Raw genomic sequence first — 13,720 nt, forward strand, 5'->3', positions numbered from 1 at the left:
ACGCCCAGGCTCCAGATGTCTGCCGCATCACCACACCAGGGGGCAGACAGACAGCCGCGCACGTGAGAACGGATGGATGGACAAAATAGCATACAGAGTGGGTTCCAGCTAATTACAGGCGCACGCCTAAAATTAAAAATATGCGTTTGTTATTGATGCTGGTTTACCCAGGAAAGCGTTGCTGAGTCTCAAAACTTATTTTCAAGAATGCCCTGCCAGGTTTTTGTCGTGTGGTGGGGGGGAGGGGGGGTGCTGCGTGTTTGTACGTATGTGTGTATGTTTATATGTTGGCTGGGTCATGTAGCCCGCTTTTGTTTGGCTGGATAGAGGGGGTTGAATGAGCGCGGCAAGGGCTCGAGAAGAGATGGAGTGATGTGGTACAGGAAGACGTGGAGCTGAGTGGACTTCCCAATGACTGGTACCAGCGGTGCCAAGATCGGCCTCTGTGGAGGAGGCTCGTAAAGGATGCTACTGGGCAGTTAGAGACAGTCGCCCTCCAACAATGGAGGGCAGAGGAGCAACACTCACAACAACGAGCGGAGCGCCGCGCAGCTAAAACGCAGCAAGTTGGCACAGTAGGGGGCACAGGTGGTGCATCGGCCAGTCATTTCAGGCAGTCGACCCATGGCACCTGGGTCTGTCCCGTGACCTCCTGCCACCGGGCGTTCGAAACTTCACGTGGCCTTAACGTGCACATAGCCTGGCATAAGCGCCGTGGTGACGTCACTGCCACTTCGAGGCGAATGGCAGTTGTTGTTGTTCTTTTGCACCGTACGTAGCCACACGCACTGAGATGTGTGGGGGTAGGACAACAAATTAAACACAAACATTAGTTTCAAAGAAAAGAGTTTTACATCTAGATTTAAATTGCAAAGCTCCAGTGGCTTCCTAATAATCGAGTAATTTGCAGGTGATTTTTCAGCATTGGGATGATGTTTTGGCCAAGGTCAGTTACTCAAACTCAAACTAAACTTTATCTTTTTACCAGCTAAGGCCCACTGAGCTATGTAGCTCTTTTTCAGAATGTATGTATGAGGATATATCCCGCACCTCCGATTAGCATGCTTGGCTACGTATGGTGCGAAAGAAGTTCAACATACGTGTGTAAGTATATTGAACATATTTTGCACCGTACATAGCCAACCGTACGTAAGGTGTGGGCGGCCGCCTTTGTCTCCCCAAATGACGACATTTACACATCGCAACAGGTACCCATTTTGAGGCTGAGTCGACCTAGGGGAGGCCCAGGACGAGGTTCGAGGTTCCAATAATCGAAGCCCGGGTCGCCGGGTTCGTATCGCAGCGCAGTGCTCACCGCTCCACTACCGTGGCTGGTGTGTGCGTGCGTTAATTGAGACTGGGAGAAATGATGAATACTCAATGCATTTGTAAGCAGCGGGGGGTGGGGGGGGCATCATTCCGCATTAATATTCACACGATAATCTAAGGCGGCTAACCAATGATGGATGGCCTTTGCATTGGCATTGATTTAGCCGCAGTCAACTCGGAGGCCGGTGAGGGGGGGGGGGCAGGGGGGGGTGGCGGGCGACCTTTTCGCCAATGAAAATCCATACCATGCTTTATGTACGACCCGAATTATCGTTTTAATCCATTTCCGTAACTAAGCGGGATGGAGGGGAATCACCGCGGAAGAAAAAATCGCTGGCGACCGCGACCTTGAGTCTGAGTTTGGGGGTCACTGTTAGGGGTCCATGCACTTCCAGTTGGAATTGGAGAGTCCCTTTTGTTGTAAGACAATTTGCATTGCAGCGTGAGGAATAGCGTTAAGAAATGGGACCCTTTTTTGCCAGTATCAAAGTATGAAAAAATAAAAATAGGTTTTTACCCTTTCTGGCAATAAAACAGGAGGTGGTACCATGTTTAAACACCAAATGGAAACCTTTTGCAAGTTCGCATTAACCACACACGGTACTTGTGGTGAACATGCAAACAAACATGCTCTGGTAATATATATTAATAAAGGGTAAAATCTCTTCTTATTTTTTCATACTTTGATACTGCCATAAAAGGTCCCATTTTGTAGCTGCTCTAACCCGAGCTACAAATGCTCTGATACTGGTAGGAACCTCCTGGTTACACCAGCCCACAGGGGATTATTGTGTCCGTCCGTCCATCGTGCATCCAAAAATAGGAGCGGTGGGGCTGGGTGGAGAGGGGAGGGAGGGGAGGGGCTAGGTGGGGAGGGGAGGGTGGGGAGGGGCTGGGTGGGGAGGGGCTGGTCACCCCGTGGTGCCCTTATAAACCTCAATGTTTAACCTACTCACGCCGGCTTGTGCCCGCCCTCACAGTCGGGCATATTTGCGGAATACACCACGCCGCTGTTGACCCTGGCCATTGACCGAGCAACCCAACGTTCCTACCAGCTCCCTCCGCAGGAATGTGTTAGTGGCATTGTCTTTGTGCTGTTCGCCTTTTGGCGTTCTCTGGTCTGACATCTGGTGGTGAGACGCGGCCCTAAAGAAGGCTGTCTCTGATGTAGGCCAATCAGTTTCAAAGACATTGCCATTGTCACGTTAAGAAAAAAACGCCACATTTTTCAAATGTTCTTGCTGTGGATTTCACACCTGATGATGATTGCTTGTGTTGCAGTCGAAACGTCGTGAGCATTTTATTGTTTAATATTTTTATTATTTTATTATTTCCCTTCTATGTGACTTTACCGAAAGAACCAAGAATATACATTGCCATCTATTAATTACCAGAGCATTTTTTTTTGCATGTTCACAACAGGTACCGTGTGATTAATTTCGAACTTGATTCCTTGCAAAAAGGTTTCTATTTAGTGTTTGAACATCTCAATAACGGTTTTATTATTATTATTATTATTCTTGGTTCCTTTGGTAAAGTCACGTAGAAGGGAAATAATAAAATAATACAAATATTAAACAATACAAATTCTCACGACGTTTCGACTGCAACCACAGAAAGAAAATTTGAAAAAAACGATTTTATTGACAGAAAGGGTAAAACATATTCTTATTTTTTTCATGCAGAAATAGTGATGTCTACGAAATTGTTCACTTAAACGCAGTCGCTAAGGACAGGCCCCGGTGGCCCAAATTGCCACGTTTGGCGAGCCGATGATCTCAGTCCGGTCACCAGAGACTACACAATTATTCTTATCACGCTTGATTAAGCTTGTTTTAGCCAGAAAAGCCTCCTTGAGCCTCGAAGACACTTGTTTCAGGTAGGTTCTTGCCAAGTTTTCACAGTCAGGGCGGCTATGTTGCTGTTGCTGCGTGTGTCAGATACAAATTTAGGAATTTACAGGTAATTTTTCACCAATTGGATGTTTGGCCAATACTAGTTGCATTGTGTGTGTGTTTAGCTATGGGCATGGGGAGTGGTGGTGCAGCAGTTAGCGTGCCGCGCTACAAACCAGGCGACCCGAGTTCAGTTCCCCCTCACGGCCAACATCGGTGACGATTATCTGAACTGGCCCTGGGCCTCACCTAGATCGACTCAGCCTCAAATGAGTAACTGGTCCGGTGTGTAAACATTGCCACTGGAGCTGGCCACCTACCCCCTCGTGCGCCGTGCCATCCTTCATAAGTACTGTTTGCTAACAACACTTGCCCCAACAGTCTGCTAAAGGTGCAACAGGAATTTTTATCATGAGCTTTTGGAGGAAACCAGAGACGCCAGTGTGACCACTGCAACGCACTGCCATCCAATTACACCTCGTGTGTGATATTGGCATCTGGCCAGAGCAATTAGATTTTTCTTTACATTGCGAGTTTCCTTACAGCAGTAAGTTGCCATGAGATGATTTTTGGCAGATGTGGCCAGCCAGGTGGCCAAGCAGATGAGCAAATCGGTTGTGGCGGTTCACTTGGCCCATCACCCCCACTGGGTCCGATAAAATGGGTACCACTTTGTGGGGACGTGGTCAATGGTCGTCCTATGGGAGAGACGCTCTCGCTCCTGATGTCGGAACGTGTACAATTCCACCACGCCGAGGTGTAACCCTTTCAGCGCCGCTTTTTTTTTGCCTCCCGTGTTTTAATTTGGCTGGCTTTTCTGATGGGCGAGTCCCCATTAGAAACACGACTCCGCACCTGACGCTTTGTCGTACGTACGTACGCGTGCTAATCATTCGCGCTGCGCCAACTTGATGAGTGATACTGTGCGCCCGCGTTACTAGATGGACGGACGGACCGTACGGACGGGGCCAACGCATGGACGCTTTTGACCTTATCTGAAATGCGTCGGATGTGGCGCGGGGTTCAGCGAGTTCGAAAAGGGAACATTTGAGATCTGGAAGCCGCTCAATTCTCTCGCTAGCCGAGCAATCCGCGTGCATCGCACCAATCCACACCGGTGGCCTCCAGTGACGAGGCGCTCGCCTCCGATAGGGGCTGCTGCCGTGAAGGCGATGGGCGGGTCGGCATTGGCACGAGTTCAAGGTGATTATGTTTAGCCAGGCGAGAACCGAAGGGAATGAGTCTCGCTTTGCGAGTGGGACCCGAGTCACGAAATCTTCTGAAGCAAATCAGGGAAGACGAAGGACAGCGATGAAGCAAATGGAAATCTAAAAAGACTACCAAATTGAAATCAGAACAGAGAGAGCCGCAGCCCAGAAGAACCCGAAAATGGAGCACAAACAACGAATAAATATCAAACAACAACAACAAGCAAGAGGTGTGGGCATCACAGCCCCTGCCTGTAACTCGCGCGTGCGTGTTAATTTCTGCGCGTTTCTCCAACGCTCGAGTCACCAAACGAATCATCGTTCGGGATTGCCCCGTGTGCTCAGCTTGTGTGCAAAGTCGTAACACAGCAAAGCAAAGGTGCAGTCCTGTAACTGCTCACTCGTACCACCGCTGGCAGAAGGGGCTTCTCGCCACGGTGGCGAGATGTTAGCTACCTCGCCTGGTATACAGGAGGTCGTGGGTTCGATCGCGACCCTGACGCCTGGTGTATATTTGGAGTTTGCGTGTTTCTCTCCCCGTGGTCGCGTCGATTTTATTTGGGTCCTCCCGTTTTCCATTCTCACACATTTATAATCAATATCACGTGTTTAGAGTATTTGGCTGATGTAAATATCCACGCGATAAGCCATTTTCGTTGAGATATCATTTGTGATAGCCAGGTAGCTGCTGAAAAAGAGCTACATAGCTCAGTCGGCCTTACCTTATAAAAAAAAATAGATTGGTTTGAATTTAGTTTTTAGTTTACAAAGGTGATAAAGATTTGCATTTATTGCTCTGAACATTTATGCACCTGCGGAAAACCGGTAACCTTTATTTTTGTTTCACCGGTTCTTTTCATTCGGTTACCAGCAATGCCAAAACAAAAAAAACACCATTCTAAAATCCACCACCGATGCTAACGCGCAGATATATGAATCCAGAGATGCGCCCCATGAATGAAACCCGTTGAGGAAAGCCAAGTCGGGTTAAAGTTTGACCATATCCACTTGTTTACGCATTCCCCCGTGGACTTTGGTATGCACCCTAATCAACGACACAAGCACGGTGGTGGGGCCTTATTAAATCACGCAGGCTCGACATTGTTCTGCGGCGAGCAAACACGACGCCGCAGCTTGCGCATTCCGGACGGGTGTGGGTGGATGAGTGGGTGGCATGACGGGATATCTCCCGAACTCCCCCCCCACCACCCCTCCACCACCCCTCCACCACCCCTCCACCACCCCTGATCTGACGCAAGTGGCAGCCTCATAACCGCATGCCTTAAAAGCTGGCTCGTGAAACTTGTTTACACTCGAAACTCGATGCCTTTTGTCGGAACCAGTGACGGACTGGGACTAAAAAAAAAGAATTTGTAAACACATCGGCCCAAATTCTGGTTATGGGGATAGCTGGATGTTGCCACGTGACGCCGTGCGAGCGTGATTTTTCCGTGCGATCTCATTCGCCCATTTGGGGCTGGCTCCAAAAAGCAAACCGTGCCGGCGAATCTTTGGGGCTGCCGAATATTCATGCCAACTGAGAGCATGAATAAGCAATCAAGGGAACACATTAGGAGGTTACAAATTTTTTCAAACAAAAAAAAGATATAATTTTTTCAAACAAATTTTTTTTTTTACTCTGATCACATTCGCAATTTCCCCACGCAGACCGGCCCACCGGCCCTCACATTGCATCAGCCCCACCGGGGCATTTGCCCTACGGACTGCTGCCCCTATGGCCAGTTCAGGTCTGGTGGGAACTTGCCAAGCACGGGGGTTTGTTTAGCGGCCACAGCAGACGCGTTGTTTGGGCGCAGTGCTTTCCGACGAGCGGAGCTATCGAGTTGAACCCCTCACTTGAGACACAAACGCCGCACCGCCTGGTTTTGACATTCCTCCTCCTGAAAGACAAAGAACCCCCGGATAGCCTTTGACGACTTTTTGGGCAAGTGCTATTCGCGAGCACCTATGAAGGCCGGCATGGCACACGAGAGGGGGTGGGTGGCCAGCAACCACGCCCGGCCACCTTTGTCTCCCCAGTGGCGATGTTTTTACACGCCGCACAAGGTACACATTTTAGGCTGAGTCTACCTCGGGGAGGCCCAGGACCGGCTCAGATAATTGTCGCTGGTGCTGGCCGTGAGTGTAAATCGAACTCGGGTCGCCAGGTTCATCATGCAGCGCGCCAACCACTACACTACCGCTGATGGTGCTATAATTGGCCAAGAAATTCGGGATCAACCTCCTTTAAACAGTAAGGACATCTATCATCCGTCTAGCAAAATCCGGACAAACTTCACAGTGAGCATAGGCCTTGCCAACACTGTGCAGTCTACTGCAGCAGCAAAGTTCGATCACAGTGCCCGTACCAGATCTCGGTACAATTCAATTCCTGTTGCCACCCGAACACAGACGCCAATACTCAGAATGTACCAGGTCAAACCTGGACAGGTGACAACCCTTCCGTGAGAAGACCAAAGGATTCGAGAAAAATCTCAGTCGCTAGCCTCCCTCCCCCCCGTCTCTTCGACACACACACACACACCGGCAGGTAACGTACGCATTCGCAAGGAGCGGAAACTTTTCGGAAGCGCCTGCCACTCCGATTAAACATTTCCGCGTCCTTTCTCTGCGCCTGAGGAAAGGTGGCTTTAATGAAAATCACAACGCGGGGCCTGGACAGGCAAGCGCGCACGGCCGCCCGCTCGAGGGGGGGGGTGGATGGAGAACTCCCCCCACACCCTACCGCTGCTTTGAGCGCGGAACAAACGGCACCCTCGGAACATCAAAGGGACGACGCCAAATCTCTCCGTTACACGGTGACGCTAATCCCGCGCCGCGGCTCAGCGGGCGGAGAGAGCGAGCGACGCAGGCCCTGGTTCTCCTCTCATGTCGCCGGGCGACGTTGGGTGGCAGCTGCTGCACGTGGTGGCGTGTGATCCGGCACCACGGTGGCTTAGCCCGTCGATCCCTCTGCCGCGCAAGTTGAGGACCGATTGTTTCGTCTCGTCGAGCGGTTCGACCAACAACAACGCGCTCACTCACTCATTCACGCATTCACTCACCCAACCACTCGCTTACACGCTCACTCGTTCACACACTCACCTCACGATTACTTCTCTTCCCTGGTTATTTTCAATTTCTCAGGCGACAATTGTTTCCGCTCGGATTGCTATTCGCTTCAAATGCTCTACTTTGTTTTAAGTTTTTTGTTGTTTACTTATTTATTCGTAATTTTAGTGGCCCGGGTCACTTATCCTGGTCTCTTTGAGTTGTCAAAGTTAACTTGCGAACGAAATTAGCGACAAATACATCCGTCACCGAAGGGTTTTTATAAATTTTAGTTGACAATGGCTAAGGTTGGACGAAATCATCGAGCGCGACGACGATTACGGCTCTCCAATTACCACCGAGTGGGTAACTTGCGGTGTCATTGAAATGAAAGAAAAACATGAAAAAAATTCGGACCGTGACATGTCCTTTTTTTTTTACCATTCTTCAAACAGCGTCGCAGGATTTCTCCGCAACGGCCGAACACCTGCAAGCCACCGTGGCACCGCGGTGGTGGGATATTAACGACCTCGCCTGTTCCATTCCATTCATTGGCTACGACATTCTGATAAACCCCCCCTCCCCCTTCACTTGTATTTAAGAACGTACATCTTGGAATCCCTGCCTCACTTGATACAGCAAATCTGGCTGTGACGGTCCCACCTGATGACGGAGACTTGTGTTGCCTCCGAAACGTCGTGAATTTTATTATTTTATTTTTTATTAATTTTAATTTCATTTTTTACCTACTTGACTTTACCGAAAAAACTAAGAGTAGGAGGTTGTGGGTTTAATCCCGACCTTGATGCCTATATATTTGAAGTTTGCGTACTCTCCCCGTGGTTGCATGTATTTTTCTCCGGGTCCTCCGGTTTTTCCCTCCACATTTGGAAACAAGCGTTTAGGGCATTTGGCTGCTGTAAATGTCCACGTGATAAGAAACTTTGTTGAGGTATCATTTGAAGCTTTCGTGACTACAAGGATTCATAATCTTAGTTCTTTCGGTAAAGTCACGTAGGTAAAAAATGAAATTAATAAAAAATATAATAAAAATCACGACGTTTCGGAGGCAACACAAGTATCCGTCATCATGTGTTGCAGCAAATCTGGCTGTGACGGTCCCACCTGATGACGGAGACTTGTGTTGCCTCCGAAACGTCGTGATTTTTATTTATTTTTTATTAATTTTAATTTCATTTTTTACCTACGTGACTTTACCGAAAGAACTAAGAGTATGAGGTATCATTTGTGGGCAGGTCGCTTCTGAAAAAGAACAATATAGCTCAGTGGGCCTGACCTGATCAAATAAAAAAATTTGTAATAATAATTTGTAAAATAGTCAGGGAGCAAAGCGAGCGGACGGGCGCGCGAGGCGCGATTTACGGCCAGCACAGCGCCATTAACCGGGGGCGGCCCGCCGGATCCGAGCCCGCGACGGTGCACGCCTGCGCTTACCGACGGCGGGCGCGTCGTACTCGTCGCCCAGCAGGATCTCGGGCGCGGCGTAGGCCAGCGAGCCGCAGCTCGTCGCCAGCTTGGTGCCCGGCTGGAAGCGGTTGCTGAAGCCGAAGTCGGTGAGCTTGAGTCGGCGGAGGCGCGGGAAGAACACCACGTTCTCGGGCTTGAGATCTCGGTGGACCACGTGCAGCCGGTGGCAGTAGGCGATGGCGCACAGGATCTGAGCGAAGTAGTGCTTAGCGTCGGGCTCCTGCAGACCCCCCTCGTGGCGCATGATGTAGTCGTAGAGGTCACCCCCCTCGGCCAGCTCGAGGATCAGGTAGAGCTTGCTGGCCGTGTCGATCACCTGCGATGGCGGTGGGGGGGGGGACGCGCAGACACGTACGTTAGTCACGTGGCATTTACTTTTTCCGTTGTCGCTTGCGCGGTTTGTTGTGGCAGCGTTTTCTCGATACGTTTATTCGTTTCTGATTTTGCTTGGTAGCGGGGCTTTCGCTTGCTTGGTAGTGGATGTATTTGGGATTTGGCCCTCATGTATGGTGTCGAGACGTTAACTACCTCTGCCTGGTACGCTGGAGCCTGCTGCAAGAAATGAATTGATGGGGGGGAGGGGGGGAGAGGGGGGGGCCCCGTCCGATTTCTTTGTAGCTTTGCACCCGGGCTTCTCCAGCCCCTCCTGCCCCCGGTGTCGTTGCACCGCATGCGCACCCGTTAGCTACCTCCAATTAGCGTGTTTGTCTACGTACGGTGCGAAAGAAGTTCAACACACGGACACACGTGCTCCCGGCGCCGACCTCTTGGGTTCCAATGAAGGCTGCCTTTCATGGCCCCGCGTCACTGCTCACGGGCTCGGAATTTGTGAACGCGGAGTGACGAGAACGCTGCGTTCCTTAACGTGGCCACACCGTGGTGGGCATCGTGAACACGATGACGCCCATTAACCCCGTTGACGCGACCTGCAATTAAGCCAATTAAAGGTAATTACCCTCCTCCCCCCCCCCCCCGTGCCAATCCGCACCGCAACACACGCAAACTTTCCCAAAAGTTAATTTTAAACTTTAAATGCTCCTCTCCAGAGACGCCCCCCCCCCTCCACCCTCCTTCCTCGAATTATAGGCCATGCTGTTTGACGATGAGCGGAGTGGTGCTGAGGTGGTTAGCACACCACGCCACAAATCAGGCGTGAGCATATTCTTGCTTCCACAATGAGTTGTCGCCATTGATGCTCATGTATTGACGCGCCAATCATTTATTTCTGTTTTCGGCCCTCTGCCGCGCAAAAACAAGCCACAGTGGTCTGAATCTATGCGTGAGAGTGGTGGGGCAGAGCCGTGAATGGTGCACGGTCCTCCCTCTGAACCTGGCGACCGGGAGTTTGACTCCACAGCTAACAACAGTGGCGAACGACATTTTAACCGGTCCTGGCTGCCAAACCTCCACACTGCCCTTCCCGCTCCAAACTCTGCAGCCCTCTAAATATCTAATGTATTTTCAGGCATAACACAAGGTTTTTTTGGGATTATATCGTGTGAATATGTGTGTCCTTAAACCCTCCATCACCTGACACAGCCAATTAGTAAGGTTTGTCACGTAAACAGAACGTGGCCAATTCGTTACTAGTACAGCACTAGTGTGTAGTGTAGTGTATAGTGTAGTGTATAGTAGTGTAGTGTATAATGAAGTGTATAGTAGTGTATAGTGTAGTGTATAGTGTAGTATACTAGTACAGCACACTGGTGTGTTGTAGAGCAAAGCCACAACATTTACAATCTGAGTACGACGTTTCGCCAGTAATTACAACTAGCTTCATCAGGCGACAGCCAGATTTGTGGAGAAATCCTCCCGTTTCGTTCCCTAAATAGAGGGGCAGATGTGATGGCATCACTTGCGAGCAGATGCTCATTGATTACACTGGTCAACAAAAAAAAAACATTTTTTTCTGGCCTGGACTTTTGCAGCTGTTTTAGACTAATTTCAGGGTGCCGATTTCAAATCTGATCTCAGATTTGCTCTATCACATCTCATTTTTATGCTATCGGCATACCCCATTTTCATTGATTTTACCCAAAATTAACTCTGTCACTTATGATTGCAAGTTGTTGCGAGTCAGTGACTGCTTTAGTGTTAAAATATGGTGCTGTATTTTTAGGATAGTGTGTTTATAATATCATTTTATGCAGATATCCACATTTATTTAATATTTTTCTTATGCAGTTTTTATTGAAATTGCAATATTTGATATCTCAAAAACTGATGCCAGATTTGGAATCAGCACCCCAAAATCACCTTAAAACCGTTGGAATACCTTATGCCAGAAAAAGTGTGCTGACCAGCGTTATCAACGACATTAAATAATGAGCGTTCTATTACTTTAACGTTTCACGTTGACGAACCTCGTAGAGTCGCACGATGTTTGGGTGCTGCACCAGCTTCATGCAGCGCACCTCCTGGAAGAGGTGGGCACGCGCCTCCACGTCCAGCTTGCTCTTGTCGATGACCTTGACGGCGACTCGCTCGCCCGTGAACACGTGGCGCGCCAGCTTCACCACGGCGAAGTGGCCCTTGCCCAGCGTGCGCTCCAGGTCATACAGGCCGGCCATCTGGCCGTCGTGACCCCGCTTGTATCCCGCCATGGCCGCACTCCCGTCGTCTGAATAAAGGAAGAAAAAAACCGACTACGTGGCCTCCGTCGAACGCGGCTGACGTTTCGGGAGGTGCGCGGTGGGTGGGGGGGGGTGTTCGCTCTCTGAGTTTATCGTCGGCCGGAGAGAGACGACGGTCGTGGCGGCGATGAATTAATCCGTGGTGACCTCTCGAGAACGAAGGCCGTGCACGCAGCGTTAGCGCGTGCTGCCTGCCGTGTGGACGCCTTCATGTGTTGCCGCCTACAGCCATAGCCGCTCGCTGCATCGCCAGCGTGGGCAAGTCGATAAAGTGCGAGCCCCGACCGGCGACGGACGGAGACGGAGCGGCGGCGGGGGGGGGCGGGCAAGTGGCCGATGAGACTTCCAAGGTGTCCGAACCGGGGGGGGGGGGTTGTCAGAGTGCCACACGCGACACGTGTGCTACAAGCGTGGCCAGCGTTCCGTCTCGCTGCGTCTCTGCTCGTCATCCGCTCTCGGCTGCTCTCCTCCCCGTCGCTCGCCCACTCTCTAGCGACAGCTCAACGGCACGAGCTGCATCTGCAAGACAAATACAAAAGCAGGCACTGATTTAGTGTCGTTATTACGATTGCCCTTAATTTAGCCAGGTAAGCCTCACCGAGCTGCTGTGCAGTCCCACGTGAGCAACGTGCGGGGTACTTTTTTCCCCGAACGGTTCTCAAATTACTCTTTGGTTTTTTCGGTGAAGTCGCGTAGGTGAAAATAGTAATAAAATAAAAAAGTGAAAACAACTCAATTAAATCGCGACGTTTCGGGCACAACACAAGCGTCCTTCATCAGGTGGGGACCACCACAGCGAAAACAGTTGCTGAGGTATGCCAAAGAGGTGGCTTTGACAAGGGTTTATATAGTTGAGGAGGGTGGGGGGTGGGAACGAGGGCAGGGTGAGTGTGGGGGCGGGGCGTGGGCTGGAGAGGCTAATCCTAAGGGTGGACGTGATGCTCCTGGGCATGCTGATCATACTGCTGGGGGGGGCGGGGGAGAGTGGGATGGGGGGGACACATTTGCACGATTGAAACACTGCACGTCAAATTTCCTAGTGACGGTAGTGTGCAAGGCTGGGAATGAAAGACTGGAGATGTGGATATGAATATAAACTGTAAGGTTCTCAAATTGTGGACCGTGACGCAGCCACACGATGACCTCCGCACTCGTTTCGAACGACGCCACGGGGATCGTTGACGTCCACCGCGAGTGAAGCAGACGGCATCCAGCACTGTTCATACGCTCCCCGACGCGGTATTAACCAGGGCGTCCGCCGGGCTCGAACCTCTGGAACGCGCTGTGAAGGCGCTACCGCTGGGCCACGTCCATCGCGCCTCCGATTAGCACGTTTGGCTACGTATGGTGCGAAAGAAGTTCAACTGACATTCACACTAGTTATATCCCCCCTTACCCCTCTCCCCATATAAATCTCCACGCCTCCTGCACTGGTCTCCACCTGGGTGGGGCAGCGAGCCCAATTTCCCCCCTTCATAGGGCCCTTGTCGCGCCGAAATCGGGTCGCTGTTACGCGGCGTTTCTGTTCCCCCTCCGCTCTGCGATCGGCGTATTGTACCGGGCTCGCGTTGTAAGTAAAAAGTTTTTTTAAAAGATCGCCGTGTCCTCTGCTCGAGGGGGGGGGATCTGCCAACTGCGCTGCGTGGCGCAGTGACGCCCGAACTCAATTAACCCTTTCCCATTCCGATGACGCACGCGTAACGTCGCGGGAGCGGAATTGGAAGTAAAAACGTAAGTAGAAAATAACATAATCCGCAAGGCCAAGCTCGGGAGGGCGTTTGGCACAGTTTGGCAAACAGCTATCGTTGAGTGCGGCGCTACAACCACGCCTCTCTATATAACATGAACGCTGAGCCGCACGCGCGTTCCGAGATTCGGCGGTGAACAGGACACACCACCCAACTTGCAGACGTCTACGGGACGGGGAAGGGTTAAAGCGCACTGCGCGATCCAAACGGAGGCACGGCGGTGGCCTGCCAGGCATGGGCGCACCATGGCTGGCACATCAATAGGCCCTCATGGAAGCACTGAATTATTGAGCGGGTGGCTCTGTGCGGATACGGGGCGGGCACAGTTGGGTACCGGGTGAGCCCTTTCCCCCAGCTTCCACCAGCTG

General features: G+C 51.0%; 1 protein-coding gene across 1 annotated transcript in view; it reads right to left on the minus strand.

Annotated features, from left to right (window-relative positions):
• The window catches only part of LOC144736810 (SNF-related serine/threonine-protein kinase-like), a 13,823-nt gene extending 1,417 nt beyond the window's left edge, over window positions 1-12,406 (minus strand). The window contains exons 1-3 of the mRNA XM_078619454.1: window positions 11,335-12,406; window positions 8,939-9,287; window positions 3-19 (exon numbers count right to left, since the gene is read on the minus strand). Coding sequence (XP_078475580.1) covers window positions 3-19; window positions 8,939-9,287; window positions 11,335-11,574 — 606 coding nt within the window. The 5' untranslated portion in view covers window positions 11,575-12,406. The remainder of the gene's footprint in view (window positions 1-2; window positions 20-8,938; window positions 9,288-11,334) is intronic.
• Window positions 12,407-13,720: the final 1,314 nt, after the last annotated feature.

The sequence above is a fragment of the Lampetra planeri genome, chromosome 63 (genome assembly GCF_965212315.1).
Source record: "Lampetra planeri chromosome 63, kcLamPlan1.2.h2, whole genome shotgun sequence".
Classification (NCBI taxonomy): Eukaryota; Metazoa; Chordata; class Hyperoartia; order Petromyzontiformes; family Petromyzontidae; genus Lampetra; species Lampetra planeri.